This window comes from Phocoena phocoena, chromosome 4 (assembly GCF_963924675.1).
Source record: "Phocoena phocoena chromosome 4, mPhoPho1.1, whole genome shotgun sequence".
NCBI classification, from domain to species: Eukaryota; Metazoa; Chordata; class Mammalia; order Artiodactyla; family Phocoenidae; genus Phocoena; species Phocoena phocoena.
This window is the reverse complement of record NC_089222.1, coordinates 87739734-87760773: the sequence shown is the minus strand read 5'-3', so window position 1 is coordinate 87760773 and position 21040 is coordinate 87739734. Positions and strand designations below refer to the sequence as shown.

Here is a 21040-nt window from a genome sequence, read left to right as displayed (position 1 = left end):
AATGATAATACTAGAAACCATGAAATATATGGTACAGAGTATAGAGTACTAGGAGAAGTAAGTTCAGAAAAATGAACTATACATATATATAAATACACACACACACATATATATCTCTTAGCACTTTAGCCCAACCTACTTTTCTTACAAACCAAAAAGCCTTTCTAAAATTGTTGGTTTGAATCACCTTTCCAGTTTGATTTTGTCTTCTATTTTGTTTTGCAGTATGGATTTCTTTTTAATATTAAGCTGCTTTAAAACATCTGGGGAGGTGTAAATAATAGTAAGTTAAAATACCTCTTACGGATCCAAGTTGCTCACAGCGTGAGATCTTAACAAGAGGCTAAATTGAAAGATACTGCCCATCGTTTATGCCTTCTTGATTAACATATAAGAAAACAAAACAATCAGATTATCGATTTCATTTCTTTGTCTTATTCTTTCATTTCATATGGACACATATATATTTTTTCTTTCTCCTCTAAAGCAAAGAGCACCTGTCTGTTCTGGATTTATGTTTCCTTCCACCCTTTCTCCTCATCCTATCACTCAACCTCCATCGGCCCCTTGGCCTGAAGTCGTGGCTACATCTGTTGATTCTTTTCCTTTAAATGACACACCACCTCCTCTACCAGCTAAGAAACACAGAAGGCAGCAGCAACAGGACCAGCAGGTAATTAGGAGCTGGTGTTTAGAGTTTCACCTTAACAACAAACTTAACTGATGTGAAATCTTTTCTTCAACTTTTCCAAAGGTATTTTTTTGTTTTGTTTTTCCTGATCCCTTTTTATTTATTTACTTTTTTAAAGATATTTTTGATGTGGACCATTTTTAAAGTCTTTATTGAATTCGTTACAATATTGCTTCTCTTTTATGTTTTGGTTTTTTGTCCGTGGGGCATGTGGGATCTTAGCTCCCCAACCAGGGATCGAACCTGCACCCCCTGCATAGGAAGGCGAAGTTAACCACTGGACCACCAGGGAAGTCCCCCTGGTCCCTTTTTAAAAACTCAAAACCTAACAAAGAGGTGGCAGGTGGGTTGCAGAATATGTGCTAGGGTCTTCCAAAGGTATTTTTTATAAAGATAAGATGCATACTCCTGTTTTTTTTAAGGACATTTGTTATGGCCTAAGAGTGTGGGGATTGTTAGAAAGTTTGAGACCTTGATTGTCCTCTCCTGGCTTTTGATATGTTTCAGGTAGTTTCACATCCTCATGCTTCAGTTCCCATTCAACCAAAATATTGCAACTTACTTCAGGTGTTTTTCGAAACCATAATAATTATTTCTATAAAATCCATGGTGTAAAAAGTTGCTGTGTCAACACAAAATATTTTCCTCACACATTACTGAAACCATAATAATAGACATCATTCCTCTGCTATGAGCCAAAATTTCCTCAACATTTTACAAATGTCTCATTTCTTCCTTCTAACAATCCCGTGAAATACGAACTATCTCCATATTGATATTTAGGGAACTGAGGCTCAGCATTGGTGAGTAGCTTGTCCAGGGTAACACCACAGGCAGTGCATTTGGTCCATAGAACAATAGTTTTTTATTGCACTTTTTAAAATAGAGAATTTATTATTCCAGAAGTGTTGCCCTCCTTTTGATACATTCTATGCATACTCATGCTGGGGTATTCAAAAAATCTATTTTGAGACTCCTTTCCACTATAATCAAATCCTTATGTGAATTTGGCCCTAGAAGATCCTAAGGAGTCAGTCAATAGACCCCCCCCCCCCCCCCCCGCCGCAAAGTAGGTGAGCTCTAGTTTCCTATGCCCAGCCCTTACCTTTCTTACAGCTACCTTTACTATCTATTACCTTTGGTTAAAGGACTGTATCTCCTCACTACTTTTAGGTTAATAAATATCTAGTATAAAAAGATAATTGTAAAGTTAAATTGCAGATATTCTTCATGATTGGCGTGTTTGGAGATTGATAGTAAGTTTGATAACCCAAAGTTGCATTAATTTTTACATATTTCAAAAGCTTGAGTTCAGGATAAAAATGATCAAACCTAAAGAACCTCTAATTAGGAAATAAATTTACTATTGAAGACATTTTGGGGGAGGCCAAGAAAAATTTGGATAAGTTTAGGGTTGGCAAAAATTTTGCCTTAGGAATCTGAAAATAAAAATGAAATAGTCAACAGAAGGATTTTTAAATGTGAGGGATTGCTGTAGAGGCTCCTTGGCCAAGATCTTTTTTCAGTCTAGAAGGATGCCTTATATGGAAACATGTGGATTTGGAGTGTGTTTATGTGATTGAAATATGATTCTAACTTTAAACCCACTTCCCTGTTTATGCTTTCTCTTCATTTCTTCCTTCTCCCTTTTCTTATTCTCCTCACACTGGGATCCGTGCCATCACACAGAACTGTCCAGACAGACAAAGGGAGAAACTGCTTACTTGCTTTGTCCACTGGCTGTTCTGCCATCCACATGGCAACCATCATAATAACTTGTAAGTTGTCCTGAGGCCCCAAGGCAGCAGGCACTACTACAGAAATGACAGGTGGATTTTTCTGAATTTTTCTAGGTTCAGTAATAAATTCTTCCAGTGTACCTTACCAAATGCTAGCCCAATTTTCTTACTGAATACAAGTCTAAGTTGAGTAACTTTTAAAAAGTCTGTGTTAAAATTCCAAAGCTTCTTTGTAAATGCATACCTCTTAATTACTTCAGTGACCTGTTTCAGTTAGTCAAGTCTTGCTATTCTGCTTTACATTTGCATTTAAAGCATTTTAGAAGTCTGGAAGAAAGGAAAAAACAGCACCAAGAAGGCCTCTATCTGAGTGACACTTTGCCTCGAAAGAAAACCACACCTTCCATATCCCCTCATTTCAGCAGTGCTACTATGGGGAGAAGCACCGCCCCAAAGGTAGGACATGGGGAGAACCACGGGCTTCACCTTCAGTGAGTCTTTTTGTCCTTATGTTGACTGACATGCAAAGGCCCCTAAAGAAAATGCTAAATAATATACCATTAAGTTTGCTTGTTGGGCAGACGTCATAACTAAATTGCATTTTCTATCCTATTCAGAGGATGTTTGGAATTATACGCTCTGGGACCGAAGCACCTGGTCCAGGGTATTTTCTACCACCACACAAGTGGTGAGTAGCCTTCACTTATGTGACACACTCCCATAGCTGTATCCCAGATATGGAAATTGGAGGACATAAGCTCTGGATTCCAGGAATAATGGCAAAAAATATTTATCGAACCATTTATTGGAGCCTGACACTGGGCTAAGCCTTTGACATGGATTGTTTCTTTGTAAAACCCAACAACACTAGGTAGTAGAGGTACTAATTAGTATCCCCATTGTATACATGGATAAAACTGAGGTGGAAAGAAGCTAGGTGACTGGTCCACCTGGTCACCTGAAGCTGGTCGGCCCTGAAGCTAGCAAGTGGATCCATGTGGTCTGATGCCTGAGCTGCCCTCACGCCTGTCTGCTGCCTTACCAAGGGGTCATGGCAGGAAGAGGGGAAGGGCAAGTGAGAAGGAGGTTTTGAGTGGGGCAGACTTCGGAGTCCTTCCCTTGTCCTTAATCACTTTGTTTTCATCTATTTTATAAACTGGTGTTCCAAGGAATTTGCTATTTTGAAAGTGTGCTAAAACCACCGGGATAGTTAATATTACGTGTCTCCAGTTTTCAGCCCACTCGATCACTTGGAGCAGATGGAAATTGGTGCCCTTGTAACGTGTGTGGATCTCCTCTGTCCTTGTGCATGATGTGCATGCGTTCTTGTCCCTGCATCTGCTCCTCGCGCATGAAGGACTTTGAGTTGTTCTCCAAGGTGGTTTTGGACAGTGTTTTCCCTATCTGTCTTCACTTTTGGAACTGCTGCCACTGGAGGAATGGCTGTGATGTTGAGACTGCTGTGGAGCTCCTGGGGAGGGACAGCGACTGGGCTTTACCATTTAGCATCAACACACGGGGTGCAAAGACCTACCTTCGCTGCCTTCTGCGCTTAGATAGGAGCTAGGAATCAGCGATGTGACCATGTCCAGAAGGACCATTGGGCCTGCAGTTTGCCTGAGTTTTTCCTCCTGTTTCTCACAGGGCCACCTGCCCCTGGGACAGAGCAACAGCTGTGGCAGTGTGCTCCCCCACTCGCTGGCAACCATGACCAAAGACTCAGAATCTCGGAGGATGCTCAGAGGTAGGTACCTTTTAAGCCCAGTGTCATGTCCTTTGTCAAGCATTAGAATTCCTCAGGGAGAGGGAGACCAAACAGAGTTGGGGATCGTTAGGGAGGGGATCAACCTAAGTCCTCAACTTTACTCTTTTCATTTTTTTAAAATTTTATTGAAGTATAGTTGATTTACAATGTTGTGTTAATTTCTGCTGTACAGCAAAGTGATTCAGTCAACTTTACTCTTCATGTGTCCACTTAGGGGAGGGATATATATATGTATACTTCCTTATTGTTGTACTGAGGTAAGTTTTCCTATATGCACATTTGGCTGGTACATAACCATTGTATTTTATAAATTCAGTAGACATCTCCAATCAGAAAGGCCCACAGAGAATACTAACCTTCCCATTTGATTGGGAGAAGGAAAAAAGAGACCCCCTGAGATCCTGAGAGATTACCAAGGCACTTAACCAAGTCAGATCACTCGCCTGGTTTGTGGCTGAGCCGCCCTGTTGAACACGTGCTAAAGACTCATTGAGCTGACACAGAGCACTAGTGGCCTAGGACAGACTTCCCTTAGGCCTTTAAAGTGGGTTGAGCTTTTTTTTTTTTTTTGGCGGTACGCAGGCCTCTCACTGTTGTGGCCTCTCCCGTTGCGGAGCACAGGCTCCGGACGCGCAGGCTCAGCGGCCATGGCTCACGGGCCCAGCCACTCCGCAGCATGTGGGATCTTCCCGGACCGGGGCACGAACCCGTGTCCCCTTCATCGGCAGGCGGACTCTCAACCACTGCGCCACCAGGGAAGCCTGGGTTGAGCTTTTATTCTATGTGGTTGTTAGGTTTCAGGTAGACTTGGACTCTCAGCATGTTCTGTTTCTTTGTAATAATATGTTGCATTTCTAATGGGGTTCTCAAGTAGTCTTTGTGGGGCTAGAAGAAAATACTGTAAGGCAGTTCCAGAGGTGAGCTTCTCGTGCAGATTAGATTTATTGTGTTAACACGGTAGTTTAGGTCAGCTTATATTGGCCCTAACTTTTGAGCAGGCATGGTGCTAGACAGCAAAAATACAAATAAATTACATGATCTTTGCCCTTGAAATGCCTAGAGTCTCATGAGGAAGAGAAAAACAAACAGATGCTTTCAATAAAATGTGGTAAATGCAGTGATGGATGTATGCCCGGGATGTGAATGGGGATGCTGACAGAGTGATGAGCGTCTGGCCTCTCAATGTGTTCATTAGTGGGATTGAAACCCTTCCCTCTAAGCCAGCTTAGAGGCAATTCTGACTGCTCGGCCTCTTTGCTAATGTCACCAGGGAATAATCACTAGTACCATTAGAAATATGTTTATATATTGGTGTATATATATGCATGTATACCTAATGTGTATATGTGTGTGGATAAGTGAGCTATATATATATCACTTGAATGAGGATTTCCTATCATTACCAGAGTGATTTAAGAGTTAATAGAAGCTATGGTGTTCCTAAAAGTGGTTTATAATATATGAGAGGTTTACAGTGTTAACCTTTGAATAAAATACATTTGATTGAACTTCTCTTTTATTTTATCATAATTTCTTAATAAACTAAAAATATCTCTTATGGTATATAAATAATAAACATAAATGAGTATATTTTGGCTCTCATTAATCACTGTTCGCTTGTGGGTCAAGTCTGTTTTCTGTTGATGCATTTCTCTGTGATATTTATAGACTTCTTTTTAAATGGATTTTTCCCACTGGCTGAAGGCATAAAAGTTTGGACTGGACACAGCACCCATGCTTTATGTTGAAAGTTTTTGCCTTAAGATAGAGAGCAAGAAAAACTAGTCCTTTATACCAAACAAACCTGTAAACAATACTGTGTAAGAGGATTCTTGTGAGAATATGGTGAAACTGGAGGGATGTTTGATCTCTATTTTTCTCATCTGTGTTCCCCCCAAATAATGGGAATCCCCATGTTAGGTCCATGAAGAAGAACTGAGCCAGTTCCCTTAGGTCACATTAGGTACCGTCTACAAAATCTATTGTCTTTGACCTGTCTTTTGTGCCCCTGTTCTTCACTGTTGGGTCTTTTGTACATCCCAGAAGTCTGCAGCCTGTCCTTCCCTGCTGCAGCTCTGAGTGGTGTTCCTGTTAAAGAGTTTCATGTGGTGATGATGAGACAGCTTCCAAGGAAATAGAGAAGCCTCATATGTGTGCTGATCCAAGAGGATGTGATGTATCTTGTGAGGCCAGCCTGCCACCCTTGGCTTCCCTGCCCAGAGGAGGAAGGGTCAGGGACTGCAGTTTTTAAAATTGGCAGGATTTTCTACTAAGCCCATACAGGTGGCCCACAAGGACCAGGGAGGATGACTCATAATTTCATTTGGAATTGTGTTTCACTACTACTTGTTGGCTCCATTAAAATAGCAAACACCAAGTAAAAGTCCATGGTTTTGAAAAAATCAGACCTCACACATTTTTCATTAACTCAAATTAAATAGGTCTTATCATTTTTATGACTTACACAAATTAACTTAAATGAACTATTTTTTTGCTGCTTATTCGTAATGGATACATCAAGGACGATGGTGTAAGTATAAGCCTTCCTTCAGTAAGCACTTTTTTAGTAGACCTGACAGCGTGAATCATGCAAACAAAGATCTCTGAGAGCAGAGTTTAAAGCAAAGAGTCCAGGGACTCAGATCCTAAAGTTGTAATGGTTATTGGCTTTTGTACAACTTGTGAACTATTCCTTTGTAAGCTTTAGAATGAATGAAATCTTTGTCCTTTTATCTTCTGTTCCATGCAGGAAAGTCCAAGAAAGGTATGACAACCTCCCTGTGTGGTGTTTTTGTTTCCAGCAAATAATGAAAGGTCATTGTCATCTTTAAGAAGTGATCAGATTTAAAACTGTACAATGGTGGACTTTTAGTCTAATGATTATTCCTTTTTACACATCAGAGGAAAATTGTTGCACATTTGCTAGAAGCAGAATGCTGCGTGCAGCTGCTGTTCGTTGACCGGCAGCTGCATGACCCTCTTTGTTTTGATTTTTTTATTGCAAGGTCAGACCATGCAGGAAACACGAGTGCTTCGGAAGCACCGTTCCGTAAGACTCAGGATCTAGATAAAGAAAAGAGTGGGCCTTGTGATGTGTGTAGGCTAAGTGTAAAATATGATGTTTCCCCTTTATAAAGGCCAGGTATAAATAAGGCAGGCGGCAGGCTATGTGAGGAGATGGAAGGATTTAGGAGGCTCCTACCTATTCATTCCATTTAAGCCTTGAGACTTAGTAAAGAGTGAAGAACAGCCTAAATTGCTGGCTAGAATAAATGATTCTTATGTGGCTGGGAGACAGAAATGTAGGGCATTAAAAGACTGACTTGTTATAAAGTTTGATGGACTGTGCTTCAAATCATTGAATGGCATTTTACAAACCTTAAGTCTTAAAAACTATTTGTTAATGTCTTCTTGGAAAAAAGAATTGTTTCATAGATATAATCTTGTTTTTATTCTCCCTATTTTCTAGTTGAACATGTGTGAAAAATTCTTTTCTCCTGTAACAAATCATTTTTGACTGTGTGCATGTATCAGAAGCTTGTTTTTGTTTTGTTAACTTCTTGAGTTCGTCTCTATAAACTCAAATTTAATCTAAAAATGTGAATATCTTACCTTGTCAAGCTGGTATTGTTACTAACACGGTCAATGACTGCATGTTGGAAGACGTTTATTTTCCCTGGCCCTTTGTCATCCTTTTTGATCTTGTATCTTTTTCCCTTTCTCTATCATTCTCCTCCTCATTCCTGACTTGTCCTGCACCTTCGTCTTCTGGCTGTGGACTATGGTTAGGAAGAATGAATGTCTCAGCAGGTGAGAAATTGTCAGAAATACTGATTAATTTTATCCTCTTAAACCGAGGTTATAATTTTAAGTCATCTCATTTTCTGTATTAAGGCCCAGATAACCATTTTAAGGTATATAACACACATTTGGAAAATATTGGCAAGATTATATATCCCACAATGGTTAACTCACAAAGCACTTTTCAGGTACAATTAGCCAGAATTCATAGAGATTGACATTAAAAATAACGATAACAATAATAATAATAAATGGGCCTTGAACGTCCAACCTATTGGCTCTTCCGGGGCAGTGAAGAGAGTTGAGTTGATTAGGATTCCGGGTATGTGCTATGCTTAGTGATCAGCCTCAGATATTATCAGGTCTTACTTTATAAACTTTATAAAATACCCTATTCAAACAGCCATTTCTATCTGGACAGGAAGGATTTAGAGCATTTACAAGGCCCTTTTTACTTTTCAGATGCTGTCCCACTGCTGAACATTATTCTTGCTACATAATTTAAAACCAAGCAGTCTCAGGGATTTGGGGAAGTCTCATTTTTTCCAGTCCACTTACTTTGCCCCATCCGAAACAGTAGATGCATTCCACTTCCTTATTTAGTCACTAATATATTGGGTTGGCCAAAAAGTTCATTTGGGTTTTTCAGTAACATCTTATGGAAAAACCTGAGCAAACTTTTTTTGGAATTTCTTGAACAAGTGCATTCAGTCAGTGACTCTTTATTTTGTGACATCTGAATGCTAAACAAATGGGGATTCTGTGGTGAACAGGACATATATGACCCCCTCCCTGATAACTTATGCTTGAGCAGTGGCTTAATCCAGCTCACACCTGTTCTGGTGCTGCTTCATGCACAGCAGCTCTTCTTGGGCCTCCTACCAGGAACGCTCCTTCCGTCTCCTGAGCTTCTATGGTGTCCTGTTGAAAGTATCTGAACCTTTAAATGGCCAGGCCAGAGCCTGGATCCTAAAGCCAGCTCTTAGGAATCACGCTGGTGCAATTCTGGGGTCACGAGGGAGAGGTCCATGCCCTCGATTGTAATTGCAGGGGTAACTTGTGTTTTTGGAATTGTTCAGGAGGGAGGAGGCTAAGCCAGGTGACAGCTGAGTTCCCTGAGATCAGTAAAATATTGCCGGTTGCGGGGATAGAAGGGACTGCATGAGATGGGCATTCCCACTCACACTGGATCCACAGGAGACTAAAATCTTGCCTTGGAAGCTACTTGTTAGAAGCAGCCTTTTTCGTTTAAGTTGCCATGAAAATGCAAGGTGCTTATCCTACCACCAGAGTGATGCAAGGTTTTCTCAGACGTCGAGCAAAGAAATAAAATAAAAATAAAACACGTAGTGAGGTGATCTAGGGAATTTACATTCACAGTCCTTAGCACAGCACACATTGTAACACGGCTCTCCCTTATGGCCGCATCTGAAAACTTGGAGCCAGTTTAGTTTACTGTCTGCCTCACCTGAAGGTGGTAAGTTCATTTTCTTATTCTGTGGTACTTTTTGGGGAAAAAAAAAAAATCCTGGAACATCTGAGAAGCAGGGCATACAGTTGCTTTAAGAAGAAATACGTTCCCCCTCTTTTCTGCTTTTCCAAAAAAGTGTTAATTGCATTGTAGGAACTGGCTTTTCCTCATAGCGAAAAACTGAAGGGAAGGGAGGTTGTGGCACCTGTCATCACCAAGGAGATAAGTCTTATATGTTTGAAATGACAGGGCTGTCTTTTAGGGATGTTTTGTTCATACTAAAACAAGGAAATGTCTTCCATGTCGTTGGTGCCAGTGTGAAGGTTTCCTTGCCAACGAACCTTTTTTGAAAGTATAAGGAAAGATATGCGTGTGAGCTTTTCAAATAATTTCTGTTTTTTCTTTTTTTTATCGTCCCCCTTTTTTTTCATAATGAATAATTGGAAACGATTTAACAGGAGCAGTTAGTAATTCCAAAAGTTCAAGTATCAAAGGTAAATATTTGAGTAATGAATTATTTTGCCATTCTTAAGACAAAAAAAAAAAGGCACAAGCTCCATGCTTATGAACGAACTGGCTTTGTGTAATGCTTTTATGCATTAATCATTACAATTAATAATATTCTCTCTCTCTAAAGTCTCATGGTGTGCTATTATGTTTTGCATCTTTCCTTAGCAAAGTGATGTGTAGTTTTTACATACGTGTATATTTATAACTTATAATTACATCTTATATCAAGGAAACTTATCTTCCCAGAAATGCCTTAACCTGAACTAACATATTTTCACTTAGACATCTAAAACTGCTCTAAATACTAACGGCATGCAAACTCCTCATGGAACTCTAATCATTTTACAGATTTAGTTTTGGTCTGTAATGCTTTGTTAAAGCATCATGGATGTGGCTTCCGTTTTTAAATGGAAATATTTAATTAACAGCTGAGGAAGCTGTTTGGAATTACTTGCCTTCTTCTGCCCTCTGGCCTGCTTTTTGCCATTCCATTACTAATTAAAAGCCTCATAGAAAGGTAGGTAAAGTACAAGAAAACAGGGAAAATCCAGATGGTCCAACTGTAAACTCTTCATAGGTCTGGTAAGTAAATTTGATCAAGGAGAAAGTGACTGCAAACTATGGTACTGGTTAAAGAAACATCTTTTTAATGAATTAAGGGATTTGTTTATCACTATGACCCCTGATTCCCGAATACATGCTAAATAGAGAATTGAAAGGAAGAATAACTCGATTTGTGATGCCCAAAATCAACTACCAGAAGAAAGCCATAGAATAACACAAAGTCGAGCCAGTGGCCTAATGTGCCAGCTGACCAGGTACCAGGGTAAGGAAAACCCCTCTTATTAGTGGCAACTTTTGCTCCTGTTGGTGGGATCCCTATGTTTTCATACGGTTGATATCACCAACTAGCTGAAGGCTGACTGTTGAGGCAGAAAAAGAAGAGAGCTATATATACACTAATTAGGAGGAGTACAGCCATTGGAAGGATTGTTGATTCTGAGTATTTTAAATAAGTAACTGGCAGACAAGGGAATTTGAAAAAAAAGGATGAGGAAAATGTCGGTTTGAACATTAACCAGATTAAAAGTGTGAGTGATATGAGTGAGACACAGGTTTCTCAAATCCTACACCTAGATGATCCACCTATTTTATGACCAGATCCAGTACCCTTTAAATTGCAATGCCACTGAAGAAGTGACTGCCCGTAAACCCTGGTGTTGCTTGTCACCAGAGTCGTCTTGCTTCACTTAAACCCAGCTATTATCAGAGGATTCACGGCCTTTAAATGTGTTTCTGTTTTGGTTTTGTGTGTGTGTGTGTGTGTGTGTGTGTGTGTGTGTGTGTGTGTGCGTGCTGATGTGTTCTTCTCGGTTGTGCTGAGATGTAGAAATGGTATAGGAAAGTGTCAAGTGATCTGCTGACAGAAAAGATCATTCCCAAGACCACTTCTTTGAAACTCTTCCTTGCACTGAGCATTATGCCATTTCTTTGATCTTCTTGGCTTCAAAACAAATTAGACCAAGGCCCCAGTTTCATAGGCAGATGTTTTGGGTTCCTGGTTTAAGCCTTAGAAGATCTAAGACTGAAAAAAATGAGGCATACTGACGTATTTATGGCTCTCTCCTTAGGATATAATCACCAACAGATGAGTGAAGGTCAAAGGCAGAAGTCTTCTGAATTTTACAGCCGCACAGCATCTGAATCAAATGTCTACTTGAACAGTTTCCACTACCCAGATCACAGCTACAAGGACCAGGCCTTTGATACTCTGAGCCTAGACAGCTCTGACAGCATGGAGACAAGCATCTCTGCCTGCTCACCTGACAATATCTCTAGGTAAGATGTATTCCTGGGGAAGGTTTCTGGTTTGGAAAAGCACCTGTCGGTTTCAAAAAGTAAAGCCATCAATTTGGGGCCATGTATATGTACAAGCCCAAATTTCTGAAACATAAAGACTCTGCAGTAGAGAAGAGGGCTGGGTGTCATGGTGGTCTTTGAAAGTCGTTTCTTTGTATCCTGTGTGACTGAGCCAGTCACACACCATCTAATCCATTTTCTCCTTTACTCTATTCTTTACATTTGACTTCACGCATATACTGTGCTTCAAAATGGATTTGCCTCTGTTGGTTGACTCCACCTTCATTAGGACTACTTTTGATTCAGTAAAGAAGTAATTTCCAGCAACAGAGTAAGAATTTGAAGGATATCTTACCCTTATGTTTTGTTGCAAGGAAGACATTAGCTGTTCTGCATATTAAAATTTTGTAAGGATTTAACCATTCACATTCGTGTTCATACTTGGAGGCAAGCAAAGGTGGTCTTAGGGGATTATGGCCAAAGGTGCATCTAAAATATGGATCTAGTCAGAGCGCTCTTTCAAAAGCTTGTGATGGGGACTTCCCTGGTGGCACACTGGTTAAGAATCCACCTGCCAATGCCGGGGACACGGGTTCGAGCCCTGGTCCGGGAAGATGCCACATGCTGTGGAGCAGCTAAGCCTGTGCGCCACAATCACTGAAGCCTACGCGCCTAGAGCCCATGTTCTGCAACAAGAGAAGCCACCGCAGTGAGAAACCCGTGCACCACAACGAAGAGTAGCCCCCGCTCGCCACAGGTAGAGAAAGCCCGCGCATAGCAACGAAGACCCAACGCAGCCAAATATTAATTAATTAATTGAAAAAGAAAAAATGCTTGTGATGATGCCCTACTACCTTTTTTTTTTTTTTTTTTTTTTTAATTTGTGGTACGCGGGTCTCTCACTGTTGTGGCCTCTCCCGTTGCGGAACACAGGCTCCAGACGCGCAGGCTTAGCGGCCATGGCTCACGGGCCCAGCCGCTCCGCGGCATGTGGGACCTTCCCGGACCAGGGCACGAACCCGTGTCCCCTGCATCGGCTGGCGGACTCTCAACCACTGCGCCACCAGGGAAGCCCTGCCCTACTACCTGTTGAATAAAGTCAGACTCCAGAGCCTGGCATTCTAGATCCAGCCCAACTCCCTATTCATTCTCTCCTCCTGATACACCTCCCAGAGCTTCTTATTCATTGAGAGGGCGAAGAATTCTCAGATCTCTGTGCCTTTGACCATATTGGTTCTAGCTTTGGGCTCATGTAATCTGTTCTTTCTTTTATTTATATGCTCATTCATTCCACAAATCCTTATAGAATATTCTACAGTTAACAGTGAGCTGGAGTCAGCTCAAACTGGCTGGCAAGAGCCAGAGGTGCACATCTCCTCCTAACTCTGTGATCAGTGATGTCATGTTGGTAGCTTGAAATTGGCCACGGTGGGAGTATTTACTCCACATAAATAGACATTTGCTGCATATCAGGGGTTTTGTTTTTCTCCGGAGAGCTAGTTTACCAGCACACCACTATCTAGAGTCAATTCATCCTCTCATTTGTTTATTCCCTCAACCTGTACTTACTGAGCATTGAGAGTGTCTGGCGTTGCAAAATGTCTTTACCTTCCCCCAAACCCTCCCATTTTAGCCTGGAGAAAGTCTTCTCTTCCTTTAAGCTGAAACTTAAGTTGGAAACTCATGAGAATTTCTCCTTTCAGGGCATTTTTCTTTCATGTTTCCATGGAACTTGATACTTTTTTCTATTATATCACTGATCACATTGCAGCATACAGATTTTTTCTTCAATAATTAATTGGTACATTCCTCAGTGTCAAGGAGGATGTCTAATTATCTTTTGGTTTCCACATTCAGCAGAGATCTGGGCACATAGTAGGCATTCAGTAAGTGTCGGCTGAATAAATACCTCGGGATATTTGATTTTTTTTCTTTGTTTGATCTATTTCAATTGGCTGAGAACCATTATGAGTTCAACCCCCCAAGCATCCAATATTTAATCAGTGTTCATTGAGCAATTGTGTGTCTCAAGTGAAAATGTCTAGTTGAATAATGGCCATCAAAAAAACTTTGCTCTATTGCAATGAAGTCACAGGCTGGGACAGGAGCTTTGGGGGCTCGACCTGACAACTGTTGTGCTACGGCAAGCAGATCACAGAACTCTCTCGGTCCTGATTTGCTCATCTGCTAAGTGGAGGATTGTTTCTCGAATGCAAGAGGATGATGGATTTTAAAATATTTGGGTGGAAAATTACCATCGTGTATATAGCATTTCTTTCTTTACAAAGGTTTGAATCATTTGCTCCTCATCCCCGCCCCCCAAAAAAGGAGTGACAGAGACAGAGGGAAAGTAATATCAGCAAGGTATACTTAGCTTTGGGTTAGTGTCTCATAAATGAAAAGAATATGAGAGACCTCAATCTAACCAGATATTATAGCCGGGAAATCTGGGGAGTGGAAGAAAAGAAGAAAAGGAGAGAGGCTACAGTTTGTGGTAAATAAAATATAGTGTATTTTAATTCTGGCATCATAATGTTTGAAATATTGATATTACTGGATATATCCTGTCAGAGAAGGAAAGGAGTCCCTTGGGAAAAACACTAAAGCAACCGTGAGAATTATAGATATTTCTCCTTGTTACAACAGAAAACTTAATTTAATTTAAATTTAAGTAGGGAGTTATATAATAATAAAGAATAAAGCTAAATTTTTGCTGCCATTATTTTTTAATGTCAGAAGGGTTAGTATTTCACTTCATTCAATATTAGAAGATACGGTATCTCACTTTTTTTTTTTTTTGCGGCACGCGGGCCTCTCACTGTTGTGGCCTCTCCTGTTGCGGAGCACAGGCTCCGGACGCGCAGGCTCAGCGGCCATGGCTCACGGGCCCAGCCGCTCCGCGGCATGTGGGATCCTCCCGGACTGGGGCACAAACCCGCGTCCCCTGCATCGGCAGGCGGACCCTCAACCACTGCGCCACCAGGGAAGCCCGGTATCTCACTTTTTAAAAAATGAAAGACACTTGAGTGTGTGGAACAATTGGGCATCAAACCATCCATCTCTTGCTCTGAAGGAGCTCTCGTAATACCCGCTTATCCCAGGAGGACGTCAGAGAGTCATGCAGGGGTGCCGGGAGCTCATGTTCTCAGGACAGAAAGCCTAGAACTTTGAGTACTTATTCATAAATGCCAGTAAACCGACCGATTAAATGTGTTACTTTTGAATAACAGGACACAAACAAAAGTCAGCAACTCGGCAACTATTGTATAACGATGATGGGAGGAATAAAAGTTGTCAGTGCAGCCGTTTCATTTCCAAGTATAGGGATCTCAGAGGGGTTTCTTAGGCACTCTGCACTTTTGCAAGTTGTTATTTTGAAAACATCGGACTACTTTCCCAAATAATTGTGAACATTTTAAAGCAGTATTCCTGTGGTGAACTCCTGATGGCTTGACCATTTTTTTTTGTCTATTTTTGAGCCATCTTTAATAAATAAATACACTCTATATTATAGTTTTCCTATCTTGGTGGCTTTTTCTGCTCCATTTTCTGCTCCCTGCCTCTTCATCCCCACCAAAAACTGAAAGTAAATATGCATCCCTTCAAATGATCACTCCTCAAACCCCATCTCTCATATTTAAAGGTGGTAACAGCCACAGTGCAGCAGTAAGTACAGGAAATTACCTTAAAGGGAGCCACTTCAGTTAGATTTACCAAGCATTAGAAGTTTAGGTCTAGAGACTTAAGCACAGTGGCCACCAAAATCTTAATTTAATTTTATTTGTTCACCTACTTACTTTTTCTTTAAATGGTTTCCAAAGGTAGAAAATGAGAATTGACTCCACTAAATGTGCCATATTAAGAGGATAGCATTATTGCAGAGTGATCATTCCTGGAAGGTAGCTACATGTGGCCATGATCATTTTCCATAGTTACTTCACAGAGAACTGACCCAGTGCTGCTAGCAGTTATAGATAACTAACCAATCACCATGGTCAGAAATTACTAATAGTAGTTATTTAAATATGCTGTCAGATTCTCTGAATGTCAAAAAATTGAAGCCAAAGTAGAAGATGCCTACAAAAGGTCTTGTATAAATAAAAGGGACAGAGAGAGAAAAAACAATCATTTCTCTTTTGTGCCACCATCTACCTAAAAAAAATTCATGCTGCCCTAAGATAAGCTTGTACCTATTTTTATGAAGGAAAATGATGTGATAAACATCAGGAAAATGGTAATAGGGAACTAATGTTTGGCATGTATAGTATGACAGCACATCCTAAATGGGAACTTTTTGAAGACAGGTAGAAAAAGAAATAAAGAACTAAAAATTTTTCTCTTTTTTTAGATTTTTAAAAAATTATGTATTAAAATATCCTGAAATTATACACATTTTAAAGAGGTAATTCCATGCTGAAGTTCTAGCAACATAAACTTAGTCTTGTGGTTTATTATGTCACAAAAAGCCATTGGTAGAATTATCGAATTACTCAGAGTTGTGGGTACCTTTGCCTTACACTTTTTGTTGAGACATCATTTTCGTGTCCAGCAGAAAGTTCTTTGAGTCAGACAGTGTTTTTGCTTTTACAACATCATTACTTACACTGTACACAAATATAAAGCTAAGAAAACAGGTCTTGGGTCGTAGAAAACAGCAGCTGAAGGTCAGTTCTTCATAAAGTCTGTTTTCTGCTAAAATTATTGAATGAGCTCATAGAGTGTAGTGTTCTGAATACCACCTAAAATTATATGTTCTTATTACTATTGCTAATAAGCCCTGACCTTGTGTTCATGCTTTGAGAAAATGTTAAGGAAGTTGATCTCTCATTATAGTTATTACCCACCAGCGGTGTGTGTATGGAGCGGGGACAAGACTGGGTATGGGGTCGAGGGCATCCAAGGCTGAGCTTGGTTTTAAGAGATACATCAACCAGAATTTCAGATACTTCTAATCCCTTCGTTTCAGGCAAAGGTTTGTATTCTGCTTTCTACCCTAATCAACACCCAGTGTTTGCATTTTATTCTAGGGAATTCTTTCAGAAGAGATACTGAAAACCAGAGGATTTCAGAGGAGGGCAGACAGCTGTCAAAGAGACCAGATAGTCTAATCTTTTTGAATAGAGAAAGATTAGACATTTTATAAGGAGTAATAATTTGCTTAACCTGAAAAAATGCTTGAGATAATGAATTGAAAATAAATATTCTGGGACACTGGCTTTTCATTTAGTGGCAACATTGGTATGCTGAAGGCAGTCTTGGAAAAGTTTTATGTCTTTATGGAGAATTTTATTTTGTGTTTTGCTTATTTATTTATTTGTTGTATGACAATGTTCTTGTTTGCTTTTTTTCCTTCCTTTTCCTGTTTTTGCCTTTGCCCCTAAAGTGAATATTCTAAAAAGCAAATTCAAATGTTGCTGAAAGGTATTATTCACCACTGAAAACTAAATCTGCTATTTAGATTCCTGTACCCTTGACTGAAGTTTCATTTTTCTTTATGAATATGGGTTTTTACCAAAGTTGGTTACATAAAAAAAGTAATCTTCAGTTGATAAAATAGAATATGGCTAAGTAGAGAAAGGAGGCAAAACTAGTCATCTTTTTTTTTTGCGTTATGCAGGCCTCTCTCTGTTGTGGCCTCTCCCGGTGCGGAGCACAGGCTCCGGACGCACAGGCTCAGCGGCCATGGCTCACGGGCCCAGCCGCTCCGCGGCATGTGGGATCTTCCTGGACCGGGGCACGAACCCGTGTCCCCTGCATCGGCAGGCGGACTCCCAACCACTGTGCCACCAGGGAAGCCCAAAACTAGTCATCTTTATACCATTAATGACCAAGTGATTCAGTATTATTCAGTATCATACAGTAATTACATATGAGATCAGAAATGTGCCTGCCTTCTGAAGGTCAGAATTTGGAGCAATGGGAGGAAGCATTGCTCCTCTTGTAATTTAGGTGGGCTGGAGAAACCAATGATGAGTGTCTTGTGCTACAGGTAATGCATTACAAAGTGTATCTTCAGTGACTTCAGGCTCTCCCTTGGCATGACAGGTGCTAGCCAAATGGCATTTCATTTGTTCCATGCCATTGTATTGACAAGTCTTCACCCTAAATTTCTATAGTAATTGCTTTTGCTTTTCACTGCAGGTGCAGTTCTGATCCCCCCAAAAGTATCAGGTAGTGGCAACACAGTATCATAGAGCAGCAAAAATTTTGCTGAATAAAAGTGGTTTACATGTCAAGGAAATATTAAATCAATAGCAAAAGTGTAGCTATAGAGAACAAGTAGGTGTCCATGGATAAAAATTAATTATTTTAAAACAAAATAACCAAAGTAGCTTTTAAAGTATATAAAATATAATTTTTTTTTCTGCCTCCATAGTTTTGTCTTTTCCAGAATGTCATATAGTTGGAGTAATAAAGTATTTAGCGTTTCCGATTGGCTTCTTTCACTCAGTAATATGCATGTATAGTTTCTCCATGTCTTTCCATGGCTTGATAGCTTGTTTCTTTTTAGTACTGAATAATATTCCATAGCCTGGATGTAGTATGGTTTATTTATTCATTTACCTACTAAAGGATATCTTAGTTGCTTCCAAGTTTTGGCATTTATGAATAAAGCTGCTATAAACATGTGTGCACAGTACTGATTTTAAGATAAACCACATGTCCTACATTACTGTGGTCATGTTTCTCTTCAAAAGAACTCTTAGCCCTCAAACATCCTAGGTTTGAGTTGCTCAACAATATGATTTAGGGAGACTATACTAATGATTATCTTATTCATTTTTATATGAATTAATTTTTATATGAATGTGTGTAGCAAACATGAACCCCTACTGTGTGCCAGGCTTTATGCTACAGAGGATACAGGCACAAAAGCCTCTCTATAGCCAAGAGAGTCTAGAAAAGAAGATACATTTAAGTGACTATGCAAATAAACATGCATGAGAAATAGCATTGGTTCTCCATGGCTGGAACATCAAAATAAATAAGTTTTGACTTAGGCCATGGTCCTTTTTTTCCAGAATAGTCAAATAAAATGTAAACAAGGGAAAAATAATATATTTTGTTTAATGTTAAACATTTCTAAGTTCTTCTCCTTCTCTGTTAGTTATCCTATCTGGTCTTGCAGCTTTTGCTCCCTTTGGTTTTTTCCTTCATGTGTTATGTGATGTCTTTCTCAAGGTGCATTACTTTTGAAGCTCTTGAATCCCTTAATGCAGTTTCCTCGTTCGTACGGTGGATGGGCTTTATTGGCAAAACTGGCCACTACCCTTCTATTGCACCTGTAAGAGAATTCATTTTTTTAATTGGCCATCTTAGATCACCATTTAAGAAATAAAATGTCCACAAGCAAAAAGGCATAACAAAAAAGTAGCTGGTGATACATGATCCCAAACCAAATAAAGTGACTTCCAAACTTAGGGGTCATCTACGTAGAACTTTGGTGATATGTTGTTGGTCTGGCATCCCTGAATAATTAAACTAACGGGAAGACTTCCCGCAAGCCAAAATTTTTAGACTTTGGAGGAAACATTTTGAGAACACAGTTTGTAGGAGTTGGTTTTGGTTTATTTATGAGTAAAGCACTTTACTTGGTATTATTTTCCTTGCCTATGTTTTATCTCTTAAAACTGAGGTAAGTTAAGTTTCACCTACAGTTTTCAGAGTTGAATTGACTTGCCTCTTCAGACCAGTGATTCTTGTAAGTAACATCCTTTAAATTGTATCGGATCGTGTCGTGTGTGTGTGTGTGTGTGTGTGTGTGTGTGTGTGTGTGTGTTTGAAGAGACATCAGTAAGAAGCAGTATTCTTGAAAGGCTTTTGTGTTTTCTTCAGTGCCAGCACTTCAAATATTGCCCGAATAGAAGAAATGGAGAGACTTTTGAAGCAGGCTCATGCAGAGAAGACAAGGCTTCTTGAATCCAGGGTAGGCCTAATATCTTTCATGTAGTAGTTCAAGATGCCCTGCACTTGACACTGGGAAACTGTTTTCAGGCTTCAGTAAGCAGCGTGATCTTGGAGTAGTCACTCCACCTTTCTTGGCCTCATTTTCTTTTTTTTTTTTTGGCCGTGCCACATGGCTTGTGGGATCTTAGTTTCCTGGCCAGGGATTGAACCCCAGGTCCTTGTCAGTGAAAGCACAGAGTCCTAACCACTGGACTGCCAGGGAATTCCCACTGGCCCCGTTTCCTTTTCTGAAAAGTGAGGGTGTTAGAGAGATATTCTCTACGGCTCTTTACTGCACTACCATTTTTCATAATGTAAAATGTATATTGTGTGGACATAAACTGAAATGAATGCTTTGTATTACATTTTCCCTTCAATGGCGCCTTTGTTTTGCCTGCCAGGGAACAGGAAGAATGGCAGGTCTTTACGCATTCTCCCTGCCTTGCCAGTTCGTGGTAAAGACACTATTGTAATATTAAAACTCCCATGTTATTGTGACTATATTTCAAGCCAGAATCTGAACTTCCTTAGGAATTCCCCAAATGCCTTTGCATCCTGCCTGAAAGGGCACCTCCTTTCCTCTTCTAACTTCCCTGGGCACTTCCTCTGTGACTGTCGGCCAGGAAGCCACAGAGCAACAACAGGAATTGGAAGGACCTACGGCCATCAAAGAAGGGCCGAAAGTCGTGACTGGTGTTGGGTCACAATTAGTGAGCCTTTTTTATATTAAAAATGGAGAGTTTTTAATATATGGGGTCATTAGTATGAAATGACTGAATAGAGTCACAAGCTGTGTTTCACTTAATATTTCATTTTTAATTAAATGTAGTGGTTGCATTTCTGCACAGGATGCTTTTGAAAGTTCTGTGAATGGTGATTACGGGTGTTTTAGTCTTAGATATATACTGGGCTATAAAATCAGGAATTGTATAGTGAGAAGTATTTGTTTTCGTATTGGAATCATTCAAGTATAACCAGTATGTCTGAAAATTTTTTCTGCATAATGATATTTAGGAACGGGAAATGGAAGCCAAGAAACGAGCTCTGGAAGAAGAAAAACGACGCCGAGAACTCCTGGAAAAACGATTGCAGGAAGAAACCAGCCAGAGGCAGAAGTTAATTGAAAAGGAAGTAAAAATAAGGGAGAAACAAAGAGCACAGGTTGGTTGGTCAATCTGGATGGATTGGAGTAGGTTGCCCCCTGGTGGTCGTTTTTCAGAAGACGGTCATGCTATGTCTGAGGATGCCTTTGGGTG

At 40.1% G+C, this 21040-nt stretch overlaps 1 protein-coding gene across 2 annotated transcripts in view; it reads left to right on the top strand.

Annotated features, from left to right (window-relative positions):
* Positions 1-21040, top strand: part of PHLDB2 (pleckstrin homology like domain family B member 2) — a 103844-nt gene that overhangs the window by 76818 nt on the left and 5986 nt on the right. For both annotated transcript variants that reach the window (XM_065876058.1, XM_065876060.1), the window contains 5 exons: positions 2746-2886; positions 4075-4174; positions 11609-11816; positions 19674-19764; positions 20799-20945. In XM_065876058.1, coding sequence (XP_065732130.1) covers positions 2746-2886; positions 4075-4174; positions 11609-11816; positions 19674-19764; positions 20799-20945 — 687 coding nt within the window. The remainder of the gene's footprint in view (positions 1-2745; positions 2887-4074; positions 4175-11608; positions 11817-19673; positions 19765-20798; positions 20946-21040) is intronic.